This window comes from Jaculus jaculus, chromosome 3 (assembly GCF_020740685.1).
Source record: "Jaculus jaculus isolate mJacJac1 chromosome 3, mJacJac1.mat.Y.cur, whole genome shotgun sequence".
NCBI lineage: Eukaryota > Metazoa > Chordata > Mammalia > Rodentia > Dipodidae > Jaculus > Jaculus jaculus.
This window is the reverse complement of record NC_059104.1, coordinates 164,994,572-165,022,082: the sequence shown is the minus strand read 5'-3', so window position 1 is coordinate 165,022,082 and position 27,511 is coordinate 164,994,572. Positions and strand designations below refer to the sequence as shown.

General features: G+C 43.1%; 1 protein-coding gene across 2 annotated transcripts; it reads right to left on the bottom strand.

The window, feature by feature from the left end:
* Positions 1-370: 370 nt before the first annotated feature.
* Alg8 (ALG8 alpha-1,3-glucosyltransferase) lies at positions 371-27,275 on the bottom strand. Of its 2 annotated transcripts, XM_045146584.1 has the most exons (14): positions 27,158-27,189; positions 24,534-24,612; positions 22,539-22,696; positions 21,314-21,507; positions 19,110-19,219; positions 16,998-17,065; positions 13,680-13,806; positions 13,465-13,568; positions 12,405-12,525; positions 7,965-8,104; positions 6,438-6,577; positions 2,822-2,919; positions 2,502-2,574; positions 371-975 (listed from the first exon to the last, which is right to left on the bottom strand). In XM_045146584.1, exons 4-14 carry the CDS (start codon positions 21,415-21,417, stop codon positions 744-746), a joined length of 1,317 nt encoding a protein of 438 aa, XP_045002519.1. In that variant the 5' UTR covers positions 21,418-21,507; positions 22,539-22,696; positions 24,534-24,612; positions 27,158-27,189; the 3' UTR covers positions 371-743. The 2 variants fall into 2 exon arrangements, with proteins under 2 accessions (XP_045002519.1, XP_045002518.1); XM_045146583.1 differs by lacking the exon at positions 22,539-22,696 and having other exon boundaries at positions 27,158-27,275.
* Positions 27,276-27,511: the final 236 nt, after the last annotated feature.

The following is a 27,511-nucleotide window of genomic DNA, read 5'->3' as shown; positions in this document are numbered from 1 at the left end:
AGAATGGAGTTTCAAAGGGGAAAGTGGGGGGAGGGAGGGTATTACCATGGGATATTTTTTATAATCATGGAAGTTGTTAATAAAAATTTGAAAAATAAATAAATAAAAGAAAAAAAAGAATAAATAAGCTGAGGAAGATGATCTTAACTCAACAGAAGAGCAGCTGTGGTTCGGACTCTATGGGGCCTGGCCGAAGCTTTACATTAAACACTCTCCCTGGCTTTGCTGAGAGCTACTGTATAATTTCGATGAGGGGGCGGGAACACAAGTCTCCTGGAACAAGGTGTACAAAATGGGAACAGTACGTGATCTGTCTATGTGTGCCAACAGAAAATGCAAGAGCTGGTAATGACCCCAACACAGCGTGTGCTTCAATACAAAATGGTATTTTATTTATATTCCCTCAGTATAGGATCTGATTATGCTTTACAAATCCTGATGGCCAGCACAGGCTATAAACAATTATGCTGCTAATCACATCCCTGATTACCTCAGTAGGCATAGCAGTCCGAGGAAGGCGAGACTTTTTTTTTTCAGATGTGTTTTCACTGCTTATGGAGGGCAAGTGGCTTCTCACCATGGTAACAATCAGGTTGCTAGGCAGGGCAAGGCCAAATGTGGAAGAACAGTCCTCTGAACAGATCCCCTGAAATGAATGGATCATGCCACCAGCAACTGTCTTTGAGTTCTGATTAATTTCCCATGAAATAATTGCTTGGCCTCCTTCCAAGTAGTTCCTTTATTCATTGCTTCTTTGTCTTGCTGACAAGACAGCCAGTCACCACTGAGACATAGAGCCTGAGCCAGGCGTAGGCGATGCCCAATGCACAGTACACTGAGGTCAGTAGCAGAGGGAGGAAGGGGAACTTTACCTTCCAGGAGGTGAGTGGGAATATGAATTCACAGCAGACCTCCAGGGGCCCCAGGCCAAGGAGGTAGAAAGTTTCCATCCAATTAAAAAGAGGTTTTTCTTTTCTGAAGGAAAAGAGAAAAGTCCAATTTTAGATGGATCACACCCTAATTTAGCAAACATTTCTCAGCTAAAGCTTCCTTACCTCCACTGCCTGGAGGTGAATGATAGCCAAGGCTGGAATCAAAAGACTGCTTTCAAATTTCACATGTAGGAAAAAAAAAGTCAATGCTATGCCATTACATTCTCTCAACAATCCAAATTTGTGCAGTCAGTTATCTAGGCTGTGACTTCCTGGCTGTGCAGATAAAATACACTCTGCATTTGGTGGATGTAAAGAGGCCAAGAGTCGTGACAGAAGAAAAAAAAAGCTGGGGACACTAAAAACATTTTTTTATTTTGGTAAAATAGTAACACATAATTTGATATTTTATTTTGTAATATTTTAATTTGTTTATTTATGAGAGAGAAAGAGAGAACGGACACACCAGGGCCTCTAACCATTGCATACAAAGTCCAGACACTTGCACCCCCTTGTGTACCTGGCTTACATGGGTCCTGGGGAATCGGACCAGGGTTCTTAAGCTTCACAGGCAAATGTCATAAACGCTAAGCCATTTCCCAGTCCCCATAATTTGATATTTTAATCATTTTAAGTAATATTAAAAAGGGGGGCTGGAGAAATGGCTTAATGGTTAACACCCTTGCCTGCGAAGCCCAAGGACCCCAGTTCTATTCACCAGTATCCACGCATCTGGAGTTCCTTTGCAGTGGCTAGAGGACCTGGCCTGCCCATTTTCTCTATCTGCCTCTTCTCTCCCTCTCAAATAACTATTTATTTATTTTTTTTTTAGTTTTTTCGATGTATGGTCTCACTCTAGCCCAGGATGACCTGAAATCCACTATGTAGTCTCAGGGTACCCTTGAACTCACGGCAATCACCCTACCTCTGCCTCCTGAATGCTAAGATTAAAGGCGTGTGATACCACACTCAGCTCAAATAAATATTTTTTAAAAACTTAAAATTCTGGGCTGGAGAGATGGCTTAGTGGTTAAGGCTTCTGCCTGTGAAGCCTAAGAACCCCAGTTCAATTCTCTAGGTCCCACATAAGCCAGATGCACATGGTGGCACATGTGTCTGGAATTTGTTTGCAGTGGCTAGAGGCCCTGGCATGCCCATTCTCATTCTCTTTCTCTGTCTTTAACAAATAAAAAAGAAAAACATAATAATAAAGAAAAAAAAAAGAACTGTGAAATTTCTTTAAAAAACAAGGCTGGAGAGATAGCTTAGTGGTTAAGGCACTTGCCTGCAAAGCCAAAAGACTCAGGTTCGACTCCCCAGGACCCATGTAAGCCATTAAATGCACAAGGAGCACATGCATCTGGAGTTTGTTTGCAGTAGCTGGAGGCCCTGGTGCACCCATTCTCATATTCCCTCCTCTTTACCTGCCTATTTCTGTATCCCTCTCTCTCTTGCAAATAAACCAATGAAAATAAACTATTTTTCTAAAAATTAAAATTTAAAGGCTTCTATTAAAGAGTAAATATTCCATAAGAGTAAATATTATTTCAAATGTATTTTTTTGATTACCTGAACAAGGTCTTCAGTGAGGAAATACTATAAATGGTGAATAGCAACATGAGTAAGATTTTAATGGGAAGTTCTGTAAAAAGAAACATACAGATGATAAATCCCACACATTGACAGAGTTGATAATGTCATTATAATCTTAAATTTGCATTTTTGAGACATCTCCTTAAAATTAGGGGTAGACTGGAAGTTTTATTTAAGAGAATAGATGAAATCTTTCCTTCCAAAAGATCTCTGGGTTACTTAAATTACAGAATCCTGGTCTCTAGCTCTCTGAAAGGGGACTGGCAGCCAAAGTGGCTTTAAAAGAAGCAATTTACCTGGTGCAGTGAAGAGCAGAGGGAAGAGGGAATAATGTCCTGTTGTCGTCAGAATCAGAAAAATCGAAGCATCTCCTGCTTTTTCCACTGACAAAAGGCTAAAAATAAAAAGTCTTTTAATAATTCCTCAACACAACAAAATGCTTACAAAGAAAGAGCTTGAATAAGCCATATCTACTGTTACTCATAGAACTGGTTTAAGCATAAAATACTGATTTTGCTACAAGTCCAGTTCAGTTGAAAAGGTTATGTTTAAAAAAGCAATTACTATAATACACCAAACGGAATCAAGCAATGTCCAAAAATGAATGGACCTTGCTTTGCTGAGTAATTGCCTTCCCCAAAGGGATGGTGTGGGGCTGGGGGTGGCAGACAGGGAAACAACTTGAATTTGATTTTCAAATATATGGCTCAATTTTTAGATATACCCTGGATTTGCAGTATGAACTTGGACTAAAGATACCAAAAGCTCACTGTTGTAATTTAGAAATTCCATGTTGTCAAATAAGCCCAGAGAAAACAGTTACTTCATATTTTCACAGATTAAATGATTTCTCATGATTTCAGAAAATCCTTAGAAAAAGAGCTGATTCCAAATGGACACTACATTTATAGTACCTTAGAAAAATTTTTAAGTTTAATATAAATTTACTGACAACTTCTGGGATATGTTATCCCTCCTAAAATTTCATTTTTGATTCCCTGAAGCACAACAGTGACAAGCTCGCACACTCAGCAGTGGGCGATCAGGCTGGGCAGGCTGGGGGGTGGCGCAGCAGTTAGAGCACCTGTTTGCAAAGCGGGTACCAGTACCCTTGTAAAGACAAGTGCACAAAGTGGTGTATGCCTCTTGAGTTTGTTTACAGTAGTCAGAGGCCCTGGCACATCTCTGCTTGCAAATAAATAAGTTTAAGAAAGATCAGGATGAAGTCCTAACTGCTACTTGTTAGCTGTGACTTTGTTTGAGACAGGGTCTAGGAAGGCCAGGACAGCTTCAGACTTGTACCTCTCTTGCCTCTGTCTCCTAAGTGCTGGGGAGTATAGGCATGTGCTCCCAAGCCTGGCTTAGCTGTGTGGCTTTGGAAAGTCACAAACTCTCTGAGCCCGAGGTTTCTCAAATGCTAAGATAGGATGATACCAATTTATAGGCTGCTTAAGGTTGTTGAGAAGTTCCAAACAAAGTATGCAGAAACAGAAAGACAACAGAGAAAGCATTCTGGAAAATCTGAAGTGTGATCCAGGAGGCTGAGGAGATGACTCCGCAGTTAAAGGTGCCTGTTTGTAAAGCCTGCTGGCCCAGGTTCAATTCCCCAGTACCCACATAAAGCCAGAGGCACAAAGTGTGGTGCATGCATTTTTGCACACTTCAGAACCTTCTTGGGTCTAAAGACCCAAGTTAAGCAAGCTTGCCCTGTCCTTGTACAATTGGTTCCTTTATCTTTGCCTATTCCAGCCCAGTGAAGATGACTAGAGGAGGCAGAGAAAATGGAAACCAGTAAGACAATGTGAAACGTGTGGGGTGGTTTGATTCAGGTGTCCCCATAAACTTAGGTGTTCTGAATACAAGGTTTACAACTGATGGAGATTTGGGAATTAACACCTCCTGGAGGCAGTGTATTGTTGGGGGCGGGCTTATGGGTGTTACAGTCAGTGCTTGGCACACTCTCCTGTTGCTATTGTCCACCTGATGTTGGTCACGGAGTGATGCCCACCCTCTGCTCATGCCATCATTTTCCCTGCCATCATGGAGCTTCCCCCTCAAGCCTGTAAGCCAAAATAAACCTCTTTTTCTTTCCCACAAGCTGCTCTTGGTTGGGTGATTTCTGCCAGCCATGTGAACCTGACTGTAACAGTAAAGTGGTACCGAGGTGTGGAAATGCTGTTAGACACTTGACTGTGTGGCTTTGGCCTTTGAAGTTGATTTTCAAGAGAAATGTGGAAGGATTGAAGCCTTGGCCTAAGAGATGCTTTGTAGTGCTGTAAGTACAGCTTGATGGACTATTCTGGTCAGAGTTGAAAGACCTGGATGCAGTAATAGTAAGAACTATGGACTGTGAGGCTTGGGTTATGAGGGTGAGAAAAAGCTTTGCTTGGACTGGGCTAGCAGTTTGTGAGAAGTTTGCTGCTATGCCCATGTCCTGAGAACTTGTGCAGGGTTGCTTTGCATAGAAATGAACTGGTGTGAGCAGAGGGATATGGCACAGAAAAAAAAAAACAAAAAACTTTGGGTGAACTGCTGCCTGTTCAGCTGCAACTGAGAGATTACAAACTTTGAGACTGGGCCAGCTGACCTGCACCGGGGCAACAGGAAGAATGTAGACTCTTTTGAAGGGGCCTGAGTGCTCAAGGAGTGTCCTGTTCTTCAAAGTCTGCTTTATTCCCCCCCACCCCCTGGATTAACAAATTAGCACCCTACCTGGTGCTACCCTACCTGGTATTGTAGAGTATAAGAAATGCTGGAAAGAGGGTCATTGAGTTTGCAACACGGTCTTGGGTGTTGGGAATGGCCATGGGCAATGTGAAGCAGGTTTGCAGGATGCCTGCACAGAGACCCCATGGGGCCATGAGGATGAACCCTGGATTGCAATAGACCCAGTGGAGATGCCGAGACCACGAGATGGCTGCCAAGGAGAGCTGCTGGCCCTGGATGAAGTTTTCCAGGACTGTGAGTTGCCTAGCTGGAGGGGCAGAATTGGAACTCTAGAGACTTATTGCTGGTTAGAATTATCAGGCTTGGAGATTTGTCACTGACTAGAGTTGTTGGACTTGAAGCTACAGTTTGATGTTTGCCCTGGTTGTTTTAAATCTTGTATTGACTGAATATTCTTTGCTATGCCCAATGCCATCTTTTGCAGTGTGAACGTTTATTCTGTGCCATTAGGTTTTTTTTGGGGGGGGGGTGGGATTTTTGGTATTATGGCTCAGTTAAAAGATCTTGGAAATAAAAAGACCTTGGATTACGGGGATGTATGAACATTATTGGAATTGATAAAAAACTATGGGGACTTTTTTTTTTTTTTTTTTTTTTTTTGGTTTTTTTGAGGTAGGGTCTCACTCTGGTCCAGGCTGACCTGGAATTAACTCTGTCATCTCAGGGTGGCCTTGAACTCATGGCGATCCTCCTACCTCTGCCTCCCGAGTGCTGGGATTAAAGGCGTGCGCCACCACGCCCGGCTCTATGGGGACTTTTAAAGCTGGATGAATGCATTGCATCTTACATCATGTATGGTTATCAGTGTATGGGGGCCAGGGGCGGAATGTGGAGGTTTGATTCAGGTATCCCCCATAAACTTATGAATGCTAGGTTCCCAGCTGATGGAGATCTGGAAATTAACGTCTCCTGGAGGCAGTGTATTGTTGGGGGTGGGCTTGTGGGTGTTATAGCCCCTTGCTAGTGTTGGGCACACTCTCCTGTTGCTATTGTCCACCTTATGTTATCCAGGGGGTGATGCCCACCCTCTGCTCATTTTTCGCTGCCATCATGGAGCTTCCCCTCCATCCTATAAGCTAAAATAAACCTCTTTTCCCCACAAGTTGCTCTTGGCTGGGTGATTTCTACCAGCAATGTGGACCCGAATGCAACAATGTACCCAAAATGCCAACTCTGTCTGCTTACCTCATTGGGAGAATTGCAAGCAGTATGGCTTTTTCGTGGACATGCCACCCAAACATGAAGGAGCTCAGAGCACAAAGAACCAGGCAGCGAAGAAAGCCTCTGGGCCCTTGGGGTTTAAACCAAAGACAGAAAACAGAAGGCTAGAAACAATAGGCAAAGATATAAAACTTCAGTATCATTTAGAATTGGCTTTATAAGAATGGTGTTCAGACAAATGCAATTGGCACCATGTCTGAAAAGCAGTAAAACTTAGCAATTCTCCACTGAACTGGGATAACTCAGCACTTTGTACATGGTCTTGCAAAAGCTAGCTTCATAAAACAAAATGCAGGCATTTATTTCACTGAAATTAATCTTATCAAATTACTAAGTGGTAGCTTTTCAGATGTACAGTATAGCAGCTTACAGCTGAATAATTAGTTAATAGTCATTGAACCTATTAGGTTGAACTATAAAATGCTACACTGGGACTAGGAAATTACACTTGACCAGTTTTGTAAGCAGAAGTATAATTTACAATAAGGTTATTGCCTTCTATGTGACCATTCAAGGTTGAGATCTTAGAAAAAAAAACTAAGAGGTAAGGTCTTACTCTAGCTCAGGCTGACCTGGAATTCAATGTGGCCTCAGGGTGGCCTTGAACTCATGGTGATCCTCCTACCTCTGCCTCCCAAGAGCTGGGATTTAAGGCGTTGCACTAGAATTTTTGTTTTCTACTTGACCTCAGTTAAACCTGTGAACACGTAGGCCAGGAGGGCTTAGTTACTGATATTCCAATACCGCTACACAGTTAAGTGGAGTCAAGTTTCTTTGATCATTCAGAAATGAAAATTAAAAGTTATGAATTATGTCGACTCCTAAAATTCAATGACAAAACGGCTCACCATGATCATTGGCAACTTGAATGAAGGCGCAGCTCTAACAGCACCTGGGCGGCTGTAGCCTCTTTTCTTCTGAGACAAGGTCTTGCTGTGTAGTCCATGCTGGCCTCCAAGGCACAACCTTCCTGCCTCTATCTCCTAGGAGCTGAAATCCCAGGCAGATACTACCACGACTAACTTCACTAGAGACTCAACTCAGATGCGAAAAGCTGCTGTTACTCTCAACCCATTATCATCACCAACACAAAATATACATGTTTTTCAGACAGATTCTGACCATTTAGCCATGGAGGAGAAAAACAAAGCAAAGCCTAGCTGTTTGCACCACCATGGTTTCCCGTAGTGCAGTCCATGCTGCCTCCTAGTGAGCTTTTCTTTCCCTCGTGCCTGGACGCACAGAGGCCTCAGCCACTGGTAAGAATCATTCTCAAGAGTCTTCAATGGCAGTCCTCCCTTACTGTGTTCTCAGTCACTCTAAAATTTGCTAGGAAATGCTTCACCGGCAGGATTTCAGTGGTGGAATTGATCCCGCAGGTGGATACGCCTGAAAGCTGTCATTCAGTCAGCCACACAAAACAAAAGGCAGAGAAAAATTCAAGAAATGAATGCCACCTGCTGAAATGAATGCCACCTGCTAAGTTCTTACCAATATGGCCACCAGTGTGCAGAAGAGAGTTGCCAAGGGAGTGACTGAGGGAAGGACTGCGTGCTGGAACTGCTGAACCAAGCCACTTGTCATTGAGGCCCTGGGGAGCTGATTGGGATCCAGAAGTTTCAATTCCAAACCTACAGAGTAAGGAGACATTTGGTTTCATTTTCAATCACATTTGCTGAGTCAATCCCTTGAGAAAAAAAAAAAAAAATTAAGCCACTAAAACTTACTGCTGCTTAAAGCAAACTTTCATGAACTTAAGTCCAAATACACTGCCCTGCCTCTGGCAGAATGCAACTAACCATAAGATTATAGATGTAGATTAAAATTGGAATGGAAGAAAACTCAGTAGCAAAGGCCAGTAAACTAGAAAACAAATATAAAAAGAAGAGAAAGGAAAGGAGGGGAATATTTAATAGGATGGTATCGTGTATATATATATATAGAAGAATAGATTAATGGGGGTGAAAATGCCCAAAGTGAGGTCGGGGAAGAGATTGAGTAAGGAAAGGTTGAGGGAGGCTAATCAAAATCTAAGAGGATATAAAATTGGAATGGGGAAGTTGTGGAGGGCAGGCACAAGTGAGCTGTAATCTGCTCTAATCTTAAATGAAGCAAGCTTCCTGAAGTGCAGACATGTCACACCCCAACTCTGAACCCTTTATCTCCTCACTGTAGCAGCAGGCACTGACCCTATCTCTCCAGCTTCATCTTTATTCAAGGCGGCTTGTCCACAATAAATTAGCGTGGTTCTCAACACAGCACCCACAGTGCTTGAGCCACTTTGCCCAAGTTACTCCCTTGAATGAAATTCCAAGGAACCAAAGTTGGTTTCCCAGTCTTGGTAAGTGGTTATATAAGGTGGAAGCATTGTGAGAAAATGAGTGAGGGGAATTTGGGGACTTTATACTATTGACTCATTCACTTTTCCAAATTAACTTCTAATTCAGTCACTTACTTGAGACACCTAAGTCAAGAAGCAAAGCTGGGGTTGCAGAGATGGCTCAGTGGTTAAAGACACTTGCTTAATGGCCCCAATGCTAATGGAAAGCCAGATGCACATGCATCTGGAATAAGTCATTAGTAATGGCAAATGGCCTTAGCATGCCCATTTACTCTCTCCTTGCAAATAAGTAAGAATATATTTTTAAAAAGCAAAGTTGATTTTATGTTTCCTTTTTGGTTTTTCAAGGTAGGGTCTCACTCTAGCTCAGGCTGACCTGGGATTCACTATGCAGTCTCAGGGTGGCCTCGCGCCACCATGCCCGGCTCTAAGCTGATTTCTTGTGAGTTCTCTTTCTAGAGCTCACACTGTGCTATTTTTGTCTATGAGCTTAGTTATCTATTGTGTACTACAGTGTGTCTTGTAAAGGCAAAAATAATGAGTTAATTTTGATCCCCAGACACAGAAATTCAATAATTATCAAATGAACCAAGTCTGGAAAGATGATGGAGACCCCATCCAAAACAAGCGCGAGGGTAACAGGACAGTCACGACAGCCTGAGCACCTGTGATGGCCCTGTCTAGTGCAACTTAGAGTCAGTGCAATGTGGCAAAGATGTAGACAACCAACTTACTTCTCGCTAAATTTCCACATATTCACTCTTTACCCCTTTAGCTTCTAGTTCTTTTTTTGTTTGTTTAGTTTTTCGATTTGGTTCTCACTCTAGCCTAGACTGACCTGAAATTCACTATGGAGTCTCAGTATGGCCTCAAACTCACCATGATCCTCCTGCCTCTGCCTCCCGAGTGGTGGGATTAAAGGCATGTGCCACCACGCCTGGCCACTTTTAAAAAAATTTTTTTAAATTTTTATTTAGTTGAAAGAGAGAGAGAGAGAGAGAGAGAGAGAGAGAGAGAGAGAGAGAGAGAATGGGCATACCAGGGCCTCTAGTCACTGTAAACGAACTCCAGACACATGACCCCCCACCCCCCTGCATCTGGCTAATGTGGGTCCTGGGGAATCGATCCTGGGTCCTTTGGCTTTGCAGGCAAATGCCTTAACCACTAAGCAATCCATCCAGCCCCCCCCCCCTTTTTTTTGGAGACAGAGTCTCACTATGTTCCCAGGCTGTTCTCAAACTGCTGGGGTTAACTAAACCTTCTGTTTTGACCTCTGGAGTGCTGGTACTATAGACATGGACATCTGGGTACTCGAACCAAACAAAAATAATGTGTGGTCTGCGCAGGCTAAAATACTAAAGTTGGCCAGTCAGTGCCCTTGAGCCTGCATTTCCCCCACAATACCAAGCTTGCTTCACAACTGAGACTCACTTATTTTATAGTGGGTTACCATGAAGAGAACCCACTCAAGGCATATGTTATTTTTTATTACCCAAATTTAAAACTATAGTGTAAGTTTTGTTTTTTTTTTTTTTTCCTTTGAGAGAGACAGAAAGAGGCAGAGAGGGAGAGAGAGACAGACAGAATGGGTATGTCAGGGCCTTCAGCCACTGCAATCAAACTCCAGACACATGTGACCCCCTGTGCACATGTGTGACATTCTGCAGTTTTGCATCACTGTGTGTCTGGCTATGTGGGACCTAGAGATTTTAACGTGAGTTGTTAGGATTCACAGGCAAGTGCCATAACCATTATATAATCTCTCTAGCCCTCTTTTTTTTTTTTTTTTTTTTTTGGTTTTTCAAAGTAGGGTCTCACTCTAGCCCATCTGACCTGGAATGCACTATGTACTATTAGGGTGGCCTTGAACTCATGGAGATCTGCCTACCTCTGCCTTCCTAGTGCTGGGATTAAAGGCATGTGCCAGCATGCCTGGCTATTCTGTTTTTGTTTTGTTTGTTTTTTTGAGGCAGGGTCTCCCTCTAGTCCAGGCTGATCTGGAACTCACCCTGTAACCCCAGGTTGGCCTCAAACTTGTGGGGATCCTCTTACCTCTGCCTCCCAAATGCTTAGATTAAATGTGTATGCTACCACACCTGGGTTACGCCCAGGCTTTTCATTCTGAAATACAAGACTTTCCTTATGGGTTCACTGCCCAGAGTCATAATTTACACATTCTTTTTTCTCACTTCTTCAAATACTTAAAAGTAGAACCAGGCATGATGGCACATGCCTTTAACCCTACACAGCGCAGGAGGCCGAGGCAAGAGGACTGCTTTGAGTTTGAAGCCTGCCTGGAACTGCAGAGTTAGTTCCAGGTCAGCCTATGCTTAGAGTGAGACCCTACTTCAAGAACAAACAAAAAAATAGGGTCTGCCCTTCAAATACTGTTTTGCTTTAGGCAAACTCCATCCTTAAAAAGTATCTAAATATGCTCTCTGATCACTTGGAAACTTCCAGCTGTGGGTTAGTTTTATCCTCTGCTGGGCCTGGGCTGGCTTTGTCCAGGCCAAGCGGGGAGGGACCCCTAGTCTTTACTTACCGCACGGGTTCTTTATCCCCTCCAGCTCCCCACATGGCAGGAGCTCCTTGAACTTTCTTTTTTCTTTCCATGCTGAACTACACGTGGCCCACATGGGTTTTTGGGATCCAGGTGGTGTACTTCTCCTTACTTTATCTCTCCTTGCCTCTCAGCCTTCCCCTTTATGTACTCCTTTGTGAAGTCTGAATAAAATGTGGTATTTTATCTATTTGGTTAGTTTGGTTTTTCTTTTTTTTAAATTTTAAAATTCGTTTTTATTTATTTATTTGAGAGTGACAGACAGAGAGAAAGAGGCAGAGAGAGAGAGAATGGGTGCACCAGGGCCTCCAGCCACTGCAAACAAACTCCAGATGTGTGCGTCCTCTTGTGCATCTGGCTAATGTGGGACCTGGGGAATCGAGCCTTGAACCGGGGTCCTTAGGCTTCACAGGCAAGCACTTAACCACTGAGCCATCTCTCCAGCCCTAGTTTGGTTTTTCAAGGTAGGGTTTCACTCTAGTCCAGGCTGGCCTGGAATTAACTATGTTGTCTCAGGGTGGCCTCAAACTCATGGTGATCCTCCTACCTCTGTCCCCTGAGTGCTGGGATTAAAGGTGTGCGCCACCATGCCTGGAAAAATTCAGTATTTTAAAACTCATTCTCTTAAATCTGGAATTGCCAATTCCTTGGTTAGTTTACAGATATGAACTCTGGGCTTGGCGTTCCAAGAAGTACCTCAGAACCCCAATTTCCCCATTACCAGACTTCTCAAAGTTATTGCTGCTTTGGGGTTTCCACATTTTTTAATTAACCCCACTCACCCTGCTTTGTAAATAACCCTAATAAGCTCATTGGCTCACCAAAAAGTGTCTAAATATTTCATTCCCCTGGCCTGAGAGGATCCATGCCCACATGGCCACAGAACTTCTATGAGGAATGTAGTCCATTTACTGCATGAGAGCCTCAGTCCCAAGAACGCTCACACGCGAAACACAGGCAGGCTTTCCATTTCTCACCATGACTAGTCTTTTCAATATTCACAGTGTAAGTGAAAGGTCTGGTACCATACCAACGACAGACAGCACTTTGTCCACAGCGTTGTACAAAGCCCAGAAGTTTGGAGCCCAGTATGCATGGCAAAGGCCTCTCTTGAAAGGAAAGAGTCGGGACAAGACTTGAGGCAGCTGATTCTGTTGAAAGGCAGAAATGAAATAGTCATCAATCTTTTGAAAATTCAAAACCAGAACAGGGAAACTGCCTGTGGCACAGTGTGTGCAGACACAGAAGTCTGGTTCCCATCTTTGTTTCTGGAAGTAAATGGTTGCTTGTACCCACACAGGTCACAGACCTATGTTAATCTACTTTTCAACTGGCCACTGAGACGAGACAAGTAGGAACAGAGAATCCCAGTTCATGCTGCAATGAAGTTAGGTACAATAATGGAAGAATTTACACAGCTTAAAGGCACACAGAGACTGAAAAAAAAAAAAAAAAAAAAGGTGCTTCCCCAGTTTTAGTAGGAATGAAAACAAAATTTCAGGATGGGGAACAAGATGAAAAAAATCATTTGGACATCTGATTTCTTCTGGGCACTTTGGAATGTCTGCTGTTCTTGAGAACTGCAGGAGCACTGAGCTGAGGGTTAGAAGTAAATTTTAGCAAGTAAGTAAATTCAGAAATAGAGAATCCACAAATAATGAGAATTAGTTCTAGTGTGTAACCTACTTAACACACACACACATTTGAATATGCATAAAATGTCTGAAATAATACTCCATCCTATTTTTGAGGATATCAATATGGGTAGGAAGAATAAGAAAATAATAGCTTTCATATATTTCATATATGAAACATTTCATATATTCACACCTTTATTATTCTTCTAAACAACAAAACCCAAGCATATTGTATTTAAAAAAAGTTTTTTAAGCTGGGTGTGGTGGCGCACGCCTTTAATCCCAGCACTTGGGAGGCAGAGGTAGGAGGATCACTGTGAGTTCAAGGCCACCCTGAGACTACATAGTGAATTCCAGGTCAGCCTGGGCTAGAGTGAGACCCTACCTCAAAAAAACCAAAAAAAAAAAAAAAAAAAAAAAAAAAAAAAAAAAAAAAGTTTTTTAATGACTTACCAAGGCTATGAAAGGACCTAGTGAAAGGGCGGAAACCAGGACAACAATCAGTCCCAGGGAAATAACCCGGACAAGGCTGAAACTGCTCCACCGGACAGCGCCATCTACAGAAGAGGAACAGGCCAGTTACCAGGACAGCTAGCCTTTCTGCCGTTTCCTAAACAGTATGCCACGAAGAAATCAGAAAAGATTCCGCTGTTATCACTAACACTTGCCTGGCTTGCTTGCAGTAAAACAGTAAGATCGCAGCAGATATATACCGTAAGCTGGTGCTACATAGAGGTAGATGTGTTTAAAATGTAGGAGGACGGCAAAAAGAAATGCTCCTTCCATATGTCTTTTCTATGAGATTGAAAAGGAAAATATCACTTTAACATTCAAGGTAGATGAAATGCAACAATGTAGTATTCCAGTCTTGATCCTAGAACAGAAAGAGGACATTAAGTTGAAAAGCTGGTGAGATTCAAATGAATTCCAATGTGGGTTTCCAAGTCTTGGTGAGTAATTATGTAAAATGGTAGCACTGGGAGAAAATGAGTGATGGGAATTGTGGAGCTTTACACTACACAACTTTTCTGAGAAGCTAAAATTATTCTCAAATTTCTGTTTTAAAAAGTAGAAAGGGCTGGAGAGATGGCTTTGCGATTAAGGCATTTGCCTGTGTTCAACTCTTTGGGTCCCATGTAAGACAGATGCACAGTGATGCAAGGGTGCAAGGTCACACATGCACACAAGGTGGCGCACGTTTCTGGAATTTGACTGCAGTGGCTGAAGGACCAGGCACACCAGCGCTGTTTCTACCTCCCCCATTAAAATAAATAAATAAATAAAAATTTAAAAAAAGGCCAGTCTGTTGGGCTTGTCTAAAAGGCCTGGTGTGGCTTAGGAGGCAGAGGTAGGAGGATCATTGTGAGTTTGAGGCTATCCTGAGACTACTACGTAGTGAACTCCAGGTCAGCCTGGGCTAAAGTGAGACTGTATTTTGAAATACCTTCACCCAAATAAATAGATAAACAAACAAACAAATAAGTAAATATATAAAAATAAGGCAAGGTGTGGTGGCGCACGCCTTTAATCCCAGCACTTGGGAAGCAGAGGTAGGAGGATCGCCATGAGTTCAAGGCTACCCTGAAACTACATAGTGAATTCCAGGTCAGCCTGGGCTATAGTGAAACCCTACCTCAAACCTCCCCCCCCCCGCCACAAAAAAGGTATGAAACAGAGGCTGGAAAGATGGCTCAATGGTTTAGGTGCTTGCCTACAAAGCCTATTGACCAAGATTTGATTCCCTAGTACTCACGTGAGCCAGATGCAAAATGGTGCATGCATCCGGAGTTCATTTGCAGTGGCTGATGGCCCTAGCGTGCCCATTCTCTCCCTCTCATTAATAAACAAATAATATATATATATATATATTTTTTTTTAAATTTTAATTTTTATTTATTTGAGAATGACAGAGAGAGAGAGAAAGAGGCAGTTAGAGAGATAGAGAGAGAATGGGCATGCCAGAGGCTTCAGCCACTGCAAACGAACTCCAGAGGCATGCGCTCCCTTGTGCATCTGGCTAACATGGGTCCTGGGGAATTGAGCCTCGAACCAGGGTCCTTAGGCTTCACAGGCAAGCGCTTAACCACTAAGCCATCTCTCCAGCCCAAAATGTTTTTTTAAAGTAGAAACAGGGGCTGGAGGGATGACTCAGCAGTTAAGGTGCTTGCCTGCAAAGCCTAACCACCAGGGTTCAATTCCTCAGTACCCATGTAAAGCCAGATGGACAAAGTAGCACAAGCATCTGGAGTTCACTTGTAGTGGCTGGAGGCCCTGGCATGCCCATTCCCTTTGCCTCTCTTCTCTCTATCTCTCTCTGTTTTGCAAATAAATAAACATATATATATATATATATATATATATATATATAAACAAGAAATAAATTTATATATATATGGGAAATTTATTTTTTGGGTTTTTTTTTTGAGGTACGGTCTCACTCTAGCCCAGGCTGACCTAAAATTCACTATGTACCAGGGTGGCCTTCAACTCATGGCGATCCTCCCACCTCTGCCTCCCAAGGGCTGGGATTAAAGGCGTGTGCCACCACATCCAGCTTCAAAGTTAAATATTATTTAAAGGTATGAACAAAACACTGATAAGTGATTCTAACTAGCTTTTATTTTTTAAAATAGTTTATTTTTATTCATTTATTTGAGAGAGACAGAGAGAGAATTCATGTGCCAGAGCCTCAGCTGCTGAAATCGAACTCCAGATGCATGTGCCATCTAGTGAGCATGTGCAACCTTGAGCTTGCCTCACTTTTGTGTGTCTGGCTAATGAGGGATCTGGAGAGTTGAACATGGGTTCTTAGGCTTTGTAGGCAAGCACCTTAACCACTAGGCCATCTCTCTAGTCCTCTTTTATTTTTTTAATGTCTTTTAAAAAATTTTTCTTCTTTGAGAGAAAGAGGGAGAGAGACCAGGGCCTCCAGACATTGCTAACGAACTCCAGATGCATGCACCACTTTGTGCATCTGGCTTTACATGGGTACTAGGATATTGAACCCAGGTCCTTTGGCTTTGCAGACAAGCACCTTAACCACTAAGCCATCTCTTCAGCACGATTTTTTTTTTTTTTTGTCTGTTTTTTTGAGGTAGGGTCTCACTTGCTCAGGCAGACCTGGAATTCACTATGTAGTCTCAGGGTGGCCTTGAACTCATGGAGATCCTCTTACCTCTGCCTCCCCAGTGCTGGGATTAAAGGAGTGCACCACCACACCGGCCAGCTCAATGTTTTTTTTAAATGTATTTTTATTATCTTTGAGAGAGACATGCTAGGCCCTCTTGCCACTGCAAATGAACTCCAGATGCATATGCTATTTTGTGCATCTGGCTTTAAATAGGCACTGAGGAATTGAACCTGTAAAACCTAAGGACCTGGGTTTGATTCCCTAGTGCCCACATAAAGCCATATGTACAAAGTAACACATGCATCTGGAGTTCATCTGCAGTGGCTAGAGATCCTGGAACACACACTGTCTCCCTCTCTCTCTGCTTGTAAATAAATGAACATAAATTTTAAAAAATACAATTAAAAATACTCATTTGAAAGAAAGGAGAGAGAATGGGTATAGTTAAGGCATTTGCCTATAAAGCCTAGCACCCAGGTTCAATTTTCCAGAACCCATGTAAGCCAGATATAAATGGTAGTGCATGCATCTGAAGTTTGTTTGCAGAGGCTAGAGGTCCTGGCGTATCCAATCTCTATAATATGTATTATTATTTTTATATGCATATATATAATATACAATTTGGTTTTCGAGGTAGGGTTTTACCCTAGCCCAGGCTGACCTGGAATTCACTATGTAGTCTCAGGGTAGCCTTGAACTCACAGCGATCCTCCTACCTCTGCCTCCTGAGTGCTGGGATTAAAGGCGTGTATCACCACACCTAGAAATAAAATATTTTTTAAAAAGTTTAAAAAAAATAACCAACCAAATAAAAACTAAAAGGGGAAAATGTCTAAGTAGGCACTTCTGTGTTTACCTGAAATAACCGCGCAATGGAGAGTAGCATTATTCCAAATAAAAACCCATTGTACTGGAAATGAATATCTGGATAGATGTTAAGGAAACACAAGATGATACCAAAGTCATAATGAACTCTGATAGCTCAATGTATACAGAAATTACAAATGCTTTTTTTTTTGGGGGGGGTGTTGGTTTTTGGAAGTAAGATCTTTCTCTAGCCCAGGCTGAACTGGAATTCACTACCTAGTTTCAGGCTGGCCTTGAACTCATAGTGATCCTACTATCTCTAGCTCTGGAGTGCTAGGATTAAAAGCATGTTCCACTACTCCTGGTTCAGTGCTTTTTTTTGGTTTTTGGAGGTAGGGTCTCACTCTAGCGCAGGCTGACCTGGAATTATTCACTATGTAGTCTCAGGGTGGCCTCACTTACAGTGATCCTCCTACCTCTGCCTCCTGAGTGCTGGGATTAAAGGCGTGTGCCACCACACCCAGCCCAAATGCTTTTTTTTAGAGAGAGTGAGAGATAGAGAATTGGCACACCAGGGCCTCAGCCACTGCTATTGAACTCCAGACGTTTCCACCACCTAGTGGGCATGTGTGACCTTGCATTTACCTCACCTCTGTACGTCTGGCTTACATGGGATCTGGAGATGGAATGTGGGTCATTAAGCTTTGCAGGCAAGTGTCTTAACAGCTAAGTCATCTCTCCAGCCCTCAAATGCTTTCTTTTTATTTTTTTAAAGATTTATTTTTATTTATTTATTTGAGACAGAGAAGGACACAGAGAGAGAGAGATAATGGGTGCGGCAGGGCCTCTAGCTACTGCAGACAAACTCTAGATGCATGTGCCACCATGTGCATCTGGCTTATATGGGACCTGGAGAATTGAACCAGTGTCCTTAGGCTTCACAGGCATGTGCCTTAACTGCTAAGCCATCTCTCCAGCCCTCAAATGTTTTCTTTCTTTCTTTTTTGTTTATTTATTTATTTATTTGAGAACGACAAAGAGAAAGAGGCAGAAAGAGAGAGAATGGGCATGCCAGAGCCTCCAGCCACTGCAAACGAACTCCAGATGCGTGCGCCCCCTTGTGCATCTGGCTAACGTGGGTCCTGGAGAATCAAGCTTTGAACTGGGGTCCTTAGGCTTCACAGGCAAGCACTTAACTGCTAAGCCATCTCTCCAGCCCTCAAATGCTTTCTTAATAGGTAAATTAAGGACAAAAAATATTACTTAGTTTGGACTTCTTAGCAATGTGTTTTCTGTAAACAGAGTCAAATTCTACAAGTCTTTACCTGAAATGCATGATTAAGAAAACAAAAAACGACAAGTTTTCCATGTCCCCGCCACTCATCTTTCAAAGGCCCAGCAGTTAAGGGCCTAATAGAATTAGGGATGAAAAACAAAGATACCCAAAAGTCACTGAAGGTTGCTGGCATGTGGCGCTCCACTACTGAAGTATTCACAAGCATATTAAGCCTCACAAGCAACCTGTGAGGTAGTTAGAATTTCCCTCTGGAGAGATAAGGAAATGAGACATTAATTTACTCATGGTCTTACTATAACATTAAGTAAGATTTAAGACAGGTCAAGTTGAAATCAAAGTCTGGAGTTTTCCTCCATGCTTTCATGCAAAATGAGAAACATTAGGCTTCTATCATTGTGACAGTAATTATACTCAGACCCTCTGAATTCAGGAACTTTGATAATATGTGCTGAGTAAGTCGAGATGAAGAAAAGCATGAAGGCCAGCTGTTTCCACACGCAACACGGTGATACACGCTCTCCTAGGAAGGGCATTGAGAATGTGCTATACAGTACGTATGAACCCAAACACAGGTAAAAGACCTTAACAAATACATGGATTTGAGTAAATATATTAATTTTACCAACAGTTTAACTGGTTTCTCAAAACCACTACCTTTTTAGGACAAAGTGGTCTAAGAACCAGAGTCTAGCATAGTTGGGTGTGTGTGTGGTGGGGGGGACAATTTTGGGAGTCAACTAATACAGCCCAAGCCCATTTTCAAAAGCAGTTCACATTAAATAATCACCATTACAGAAATAATTAATTATATATTAGTATATGCCAGAGTGAGTAAGAAAACAGCATACAGAATATCAAGGATACGGTCCACAATTAACAGCCCAAAGTTCCACAGCAGTAACACTGATAGAATAAACTTTGGCTTCTCTGTAAGTTCTTTACTTGTTTTTTTCCCATCAATGCATTTGCAGCACCTACATGGACACATCAGGAAAGAAACAAATAACTTTGCATTTCATCAGACCAACCATCACAGTACTTCTGTAGAGGGCACCATGGGGCGTTGAATTAGCCACTTCTGGCTCTGCTGATACGTACTAAAAGCAAGGTAGGCTTTTCCTGATAGGTAGTTAGCTAGGGGCTGGCCCACAGCAACATGAATGCTTGCCTGCCCTGGAAGGACTAGAACTCGTGTCTGATCCAGTCTCCTTCAAGATGGCTGTAAGCAACGACCTCCTAATCCCTCCTCAACAACATGTAACAGCTCCCTGTTTGTTCCCCAATTCTGCAGGCTTAGTCTGTGGGTAGGCCCTTTCTAGTCAGTGTTCCTCTTGGGCTTACCAGCTTACCAAGCTACTCCCTACACACCTGAGCCTGGTGGTGAGAATCATTCTAACTGGATGCTCAGTTCACAGAAGTGGACGTGCAATGCTGTCTAAGTCCTCCGCCCCTTCTGCCCTTGTTCCCCGTGCCAGAGGCTTCCTCCCTGGAGAGAGACTTTTCCCTCTGTGAGGAAGATGTTCCTGGTCTCCTCTCCCCTGTCTCAGCCAGGAGAAAGAAGTTCCTTAGGCTTGGGACACTTCTTGCTTTGCTTGCCCTCTTATCTTTACTCTCTCTAAAATAGATCTTGTGTGTTTTTTTTTTAATATTTTATTTTTCTTTATTAGAGAAAAAGAGGCAGATGGAGAGAGAGAGAGAATGGGCATGCCAGGGTCTCTAGACACTGCAAACCAACTCCAGAAGCAAGTGTCACTGTGTGCCTCTGGCATATGTGGGTTCTGAGAAATCAAACCTGGGTCCTTTGGCTTTGCAGGCAAGCACCTTAACTGCTAAGCCATCTGTCCAGCCCAGATCTCACATTTTAACTCTGCTAATGATATCAATTAATAGTAGGAAGTAAGCCCCACATGGTGGTACATGCCTTTAATCCCAGCATTCAGGAGGTAGAGGTAGGAGGATTGCTGAGAGTTCGAGGCCACCCTGAGACTAATTCCAGGTCAGCCTTGGCTACAGTGAGACCCTACTTAAAAAAACCAAAAAGAGTAGGAAGTTAGTTCCCAGTTTTGTAGGGAGTCAGGGTTACAGGCCCCAAAAGAATATTAAACTAATTTGTTGTATGTGACTACTTAAAATAATCCACAACTTTTGCAATTTTTAAACAAGCAAATCAGGAACAGTCTTCATAAAAAGAATCAGAAAACAAACAAACAAAAAAAAGAATCAGAAAACAACAGATTCTTAGTATGGTTTCTGGTTGTTTTTTTTTTCCTTTCTTAAAGATGGTGTTCCATATATAACCCAAGCTGACCTCAGTAAGATTTCCCTGCCCCGACCCCCCGCCCCCAGGGTCTCGCTCTAGCCCAGCTGACCTGGAATTCACTCTGTAGTCTTAGGCTGGCCTTGAACTAATAGTGATCCTCCTACCTTAGCCTCCTGAGTGCTGGGATCAAAGGCATATGCCACCACGCCTGGCTCTAAGATTAGTTTATACTCCTTACAGAATAGAGCAGGTCACAGAAGCCTCCAGGGGCCTACCACAAGGAAAGAAAGAAAAAAATGTGGAGGTATTGTGGGAATCTACTAGAATTCTACTTGAACTACTACTTAATATTTTTTATTATTTTTATTTACTTATTTAAGAGAAATAGATAGGTAGAGAGAGAGAGAGAGAATGGACATGCCAAGATCTCCAGCTACTGTAAACAACTCCAGATGCACACCTTGTACATCTGGTTTACATGGGTCCTGGGGAATCGAACCTGGGTCCTTAGGCTTCGCAGGCAAGTACCTTAACTGCTAAGCTACTTCTGCAGCCCTGGACTACTTCTTTTACAACACTCTCAATCTCTTTTCGTAGTTCTATCCCACCAATATTTTCATTTCTTCCACAACATTCTATTAGGCTGGTCACTGTAATTACTGAGCTAGTAAAAGTACAAATCAGTTTCTTACTGCCTCAATATCTGATAATATGTGAACTTTTCCCCTGTAAATAAGAAATAAATATTACATTTCCTCAATACCTTCCACTCAAACAAATGTCCACACATGACACTGCCCAGACTTACTCATGAACAGCATACACGAAGAGTGCATCTGTAAAGATGACGGAAAGCCGCTGGAAAAGTAAGGTCCTTGGGCTGGAGTAGTTCAGATTATGGACATTAAGCATCTCTTGATCAAAATATTTGGCAGCATGTGATAACACATATTCAAACCATGCAAAAAACGGGGGATAATCCAAGGTCCACTCTGAGGTAGCCTGCAATAAAAATCAAAGATAAAATATATCCAAAGTAACTGAATAAACAAGGTATAACAGCCAGGTATGATGGTGCACGCCTTTAATCTCAGTACTCTGGAGGCTGAGACAGGAGGATTGGCTTTAATCCCAGTATTCTGGAGGTTGAGGTAGGAGGATCGCTGTGAGTTCAAGGCCAGCTTGGGGCTACAAAGTAAATTCTAGGTCAGCCTGGGCTAGAACGAGACTGCCTTGAAAAGTATAACAACTTAAAATTGTTTACCCTCTGGTCATTAAATGAAATCACATCTAATGCCCTAACTCTACAGAGGAATTCCTGTGCAGGAAGAATCAAAATATGATGGACATGGTGGCACATGCTGTAATCCCAGCATGTGGGAGGCAGTACCAGGAGGATTGAGTTTGGGGGCAGCTTGAGATACCTGCTTCAAAACATGAAACAAAATAAAATGATTAATACCACTGCACAATGTCCGTAAAACTTAAGCCTAGCTTTGCGTCAAGAAGAGCGGAGCGGTTGTTTCCTGCCTCCTCCTCTACACCTGTTACTCTTTTCAATGGAAAATTCTTTCTCTTCAAGTACAGTATGAGCCCACTGGGTGCTAGCGGGGTCTCCACAGGGATTATTGCTCAGGATCTCTCTATTAAAAACCATGCCAGCCGGGCGTGGGTGGCGCACACCTTTAATCCCAGCACTCGGGAGGCAGAGGTAGGAGGATTGCTGTGAGTTCGAGGCCACCCTGAGACTCCATAGTGAATTCCAGGTCAGCCTGAGCTAGAGTGAAACCTTACCTCGAAAAACAAAACAAAGCAACAACAACAAAAAAACCATGCCAGGTGTGGTGGTGCACACCTTTAATCTCAGCACTCGGGAGGCAGAGCTAGGAGGATTATCATGAGTTTGAGGCCACTCTGAGACTACAGAGTGAATTCCAGGTCAGATCCTACCTCAAACAAAACACAACAACAACAACAAAAAAAATAAAACAGAAGCAAGGGCTGGAGAGATGGCTTAGCAGTAAGGCACTTGCCTGCAAAGCCTAAGAAGTCGTGTTCTAATCTCAGGTCCCACAGAGCCACATGCACAGTGATGCAAGCACGCAGTGTCGCACATGCACAAGGGGGCACACGTGTCTGGAGTTCGTTTGTAGCAGCTGAAGGCCCTGGCGTGCCCATTCTTTCTTTCTCTCTTAAAAGAAAATAATAATAATAATAATAACAAATATGAGGCAAGACTTAGCTCTTTGTTCATTTTTAATTTCTATTTTAAAAAAATTTTATTTGTTTGGTTTTTCAAGGTAGGGTCTCGCTCTAACCCAGGCTGACCTGGAATTCACTATGTAGTCTCAAGCTGGCTTTGAATTCATAGCCATCCTCCTTCCTGTGCCTCCTGAATACTGTAATTAAAGGCATGTGACACCTTGTCCAACTTATTTTAGATTTCTTATATTCGGTGCTAGGGGTTAAATCCAGCCACATTCCTAGCTCAGATCCCTATTTATGAGAGTAAAAAACAGGCTATAGGCCCTGAGAAGTCACAGCCTGTTAACTCTCTCAGTAGGTATAAAATACAAAAGTTGGGGAGTTAGCTCAGCAGTTAAAGATGTTTGCAAAGCTGCTGGCCCAACCACCCATGTAAAGCCGGATGGATACACCCACCCACATACACAGACACATTTGTAAATAAGTAATTTTAAAATATACAGAAGTTTTAGATGGTCTGAGACTGCCACGGCCCTCAGACTATATGAGTCCATTTCATTAAGTTCTACGCCATGAAAAACTCCCTCTCTAATTTCAAATCTTCAATGCAGGATATAAACAAAATAGTCCATTGAACTGAGGAAAGAAAATGTAACATTCTCAATCTCATCCTTTTAAAATTTCTACTTTGATAGTATATTAACACAGCAATGCCTTTACAACATCAATAAAGATAAGTTGAGCAGAAAATACTCAAAAATTATTTCCTGACTAGGGAATGAATAATAAAAAGTCTTAGTGCTGTGTGTGGTGGCACACGCCTTTAATCCCAGTTCTCAGAGGCATAGGTAGGAGGATCACTGTGAGTTCAAGGCCACCCTGAGACTAAATAGTGAATTCCAGGTCAGCCTGGGCTACAGCAAGACTCTACCTCGAAAAACAAAAACAAACGTCAGTGCTCACTCTCCCTTGAAAGTGAAGTTTGTTTTTTTTTTTTCCAAGGTTTGTTTTTTGTGAGGCCTGTCTAGGTAATGACTTTTGTTAAAGTTATTTGTGTGGAAAGTCACTTGTGTACAATGGCCTGAGGACCTCCTGTAAGCTCTCTCTCTCTCTCTCTTTTTTTTTTTTTTCCGGTTTTTCTGGGTAGGGTCTCACTCTTGCCCAGGCTGATCTGGGATTCACTATGTAGTCTCAAGGTGGCCTTGAACTCACAGTGATCCTCCTACCTCTGCCTACCAAGTGCTGGGATTAAAGGCGGGCGCCACCATGCTTGACTTAAAGATCAATTTTATCTTTTCTCTTTCTAGAGAGAAAGAGGCAGAAACACACACACACACACACACAGAGAGAGAGAGAGAGAGAGAGAGAGAGAAAGAATGGATGCACCAGGGCCTTCAGCCTCTGTGAATGAACACTAGACATGTGGGCTCTCTTGCGCATGTGTGACATTGTGTGCTTGCATTACTGTGCATCTGGCTTATGTGGGACCTGGAGATTTGAACATGAGTTCTTAGACTTCACAAACAAGCGCCTTAACCACTAAGCCATCTCTCTAGCCCATAGCCTTGAATATTGATCCTTCTGCAAGTGCTGGGTTAGAGACATGGGTCACCATGTTTAACTTACATATCTAAAATAATTTTTTTTGTTTTTGAGGTAGGGTCTCGCTCTAGTCCAGGCTGACCTGGAATTCACTATGCAATCTCAGGGTGGCCTTGATCTCATGGAGCCCCTCCTACCTCTGCCTCCCAAGTGCTGGGATTAAAGGTGTGTGTCACCACGCCCAGCCTAAAATAAACTTTAAGATGGAAATTAAAACTTACCTCATAATACCACTGAGATATTGGCAAAGTGTGAGTGATAGCAAGCCAGTTTCGGTGCACTTCAAAATCCGTGGAATGGCTACACAATGCAATTAGAAGAATAAAATGAGATTTCAAAACTTATCTATTTCCATAATTATACTTCTAAATAGACAGACACAAACTGAGATCAGGCTTAGCTCACTATTCTATAAACACAAACAGATATTATAAAGCCCTAAAACAACTCATGTATCTGAAAGCTAGAAGGTCCAGCCTCTTCTGAAAAGCTGTTGGCAGACCTAGGTTAGATGTAGAAAGGGTCCCTGAGCTATTGAAAAGGCTGACAAAAATCTTATAAGAAGCCAGGCATGGTGGCGCACAACTTTAATTCCAGCACTTGTGAGGCAGAGGTAGGACTTCTCTGAGTTTGAAGCCAGCCTGAGACTCCATAGTGAAATACAGGACCACCTGGGTTAGAGCAAGACCCTACCTTGAAAAGCCAAAAAACAACAAAAAAACTTAAAGGAGGTCCTCAGGCCATTGTACACAAATGACTTTCCGTTGCTCACAAATAACATTCATATAAGAATTTATTTTTATTTGTTTTTTGTTTTGTCTTTTGAGACAGGCTCTTACTATGTAGTCTTAGCTAGCTTGGAATTCAATATGTACACCAGGCTGGTCTTTTTTTTTTCTTTAATATTTAGTCAGGCTGGTCTTAAACTTGCACTATTCCTGACTCTGCCTCCAGAGTCAGTGACAAGAATCCCTGGCACGCCTATACACACAAATAAATAAATATTTTAAAAAATTATTATTTATTTGTAAGAGAGAGTGAATGAATGAATGCCACTGTAAACAAAATTCCAATGCATGCACCATCCTGTGAATCTAGCTTTACATGAGCACTAGGGAATCGAACTCAGGCTGACAAGTGTCTTTAATAACTAATCCATCTCTCCAACCCAAAAATAAATTATTTTTTAAAAAATACATATTTTTAAAAAAATATGTATTTATTTGCAAGCAGAGAGAGAGATAAGACAGAAGGGCCTTCAGCTGCTGCAAATGAACTCCAGATGCATGTGCCACCTTTTACAGCTGGCTTTATATAGGAACTGGGGTATCAAACTTGGGCTGTTAGGCTTTGTAGGCAAGCACCTTAACCACTGAGTCATCTCTCCAGCCCCACAAATAAATATTTTTAAGAAAGGCAATCATGAGCCAGGTGTAGTGGCACACGCCTTTAATCCCAGCACTCAGTGGCACAGGTAGGAGGATCTCCGAAAGTTCTGGGCCACCCTCAGTCTACATAGTGAATTCCTGGTCAGCCTGGGCTACAGTGAGACCCTACCTCAAAAAAACAAAAACAAAAAAAAATGCAATCATGGGCAATTTGTCATTGTGCAAATATATAGAGCACAGTTACACAAACCAAGACAGCTATGATGTCACTAGAGAATATAATCTTACAGGACAACTATTGCACATGCAGTCCACCGGAGACCAAAACACTGTCATTACATGTATCACTGTACTTTGTATCCAATATGGTGGATAGATTAACAAAGGGCCAGAGTGAATATAGAGAACTAGGAAGGTATCCTGGGACAAATACATTGCAAGCAGAGGCAGAGGGGAAAGAGGGGCATGTCAGGGCCCCCAGCTGCTGCACCACTTTGTGCATCTGGCTTTATGCGGGTCCAGGGAATGGAGCCTGGGTCATTAGGCTTTGCAGGCAAGTGCCTTCGCTGCAGAGCCATCTCTCCAGCCCCATAAATACATTCTTAGTTCTGGACCAAGGGCAAGTAACAACCCTGAAGACACATTTCTAGGCTAAAGTAACTAAAGCAAAAAAAAAATACCACTTACACACGCACACCTACAGTTTACAAAGTTAAAAAAGATTTCCTAATCTCAGCACTCAGGAGGCAGAGGTAGGAAGATCGCCCAGAGTTTGAGGCCACCCTGGGACTACATAGTGAATTCCAGGTCAGCATGGGCTACAGTGAAACCCTACCTCGAAAAAAATATATATATTTTACTTATTTGAGAGGAAAGAGAGAGAATGGGTGAGCCAGGGCCTCTAACCACTGAAAACGAGCTCCAGATGCATGCACCACTTTGTGCATCTGGCTTCACGTGGGCACTGGGGAATCGAACCCAGGCTGTTAGGCTTTGCAGGCAAGCGCCTTTAAACCGCTGAGCCATCTCTCCAGCGCCCCATACTTAGGATTTTAACCCAATCTTCCGACAAAGAGAGAAAAACCGTGCCATGCAGTCATTCTGTCCCCTTTGTACACGTTATCAAAATCTGAAACTTTCCTACGCTTCAGAGGCGGGGTGGGGGTGGGGGGAATATGTCTTGCTCGCCGCGGCCCATTCTGGATTTAGAATGGTGCCGGGTGCCTCACGCAGGTCGTGGTCGACCGAATGAATGGTGGAGGAGGGTGGCCTTCATCCGCGGGCCGGGGACGCGGCCCCCGAGGCGGGGACACTCGGACGAGGCTGGCCTCAAGCAAAGACGGCGGCAGGGCTTGGGGCAAATGCCAGCGCGCGCCCCGCGGGGAGCGAGCAGCCGACGCTCCCGCTCACACCCGGGAAGATGCACACGCCTCTCCCGCCCAGCCCAGGGTGCTTACTAGGTGGGGATGAGAAGGCATTTGAGGAGCGTCACCCCGATCGCCAAAGCTGAAAACCAACTGAGACCAGCGGCGGCGACGCCGAGGGCCGCCATGGCCGCAGCACAGCGCGCGCCGGGGTCACATCCGGGCTTCCGCGCATGCGGACTAGGTAACCCCGGGGAGGGGGGCGGAGCGGTGCCGGGGAGCCGCGCGCATGCGCCGGGCCGCTCCTGTTTGCGGCTGGCGGGAGCGCGGGCTTTTAAAAGCCTCGTCTTTCCGTGAGGACTTAACTGGGGTTTCCTTTACTAGTCCTGCTGCTTTGGGATACCTAGGGTGAGACGAAAACCGCTCATCCCAGAGACGATTCAAAGT

Bases quoted from the DNA above. Each gene is read 5' to 3' on its own strand.
- Alg8 (XM_045146583.1), bottom strand. From the start codon at position 27,252: ATGGCGGCCCTCGGCGTCGCCGCCGCTGGTCTCAGTTGGTTTTCAGCT. The intron at 13,807-16,997 runs GTAAACACAGAA...TCAATCTCATAG, and splicing joins CCATTGCGCGGTTATTTCAG to AAAAGACATATGGAAGGAGC. The intron at 2,920-6,437 runs GTAAGCAGACAG...TTTTATTTTTAG, and splicing joins CTTGCAATTCTCCCAATGAG to CCTTTTGTCAGTGGAAAAAG.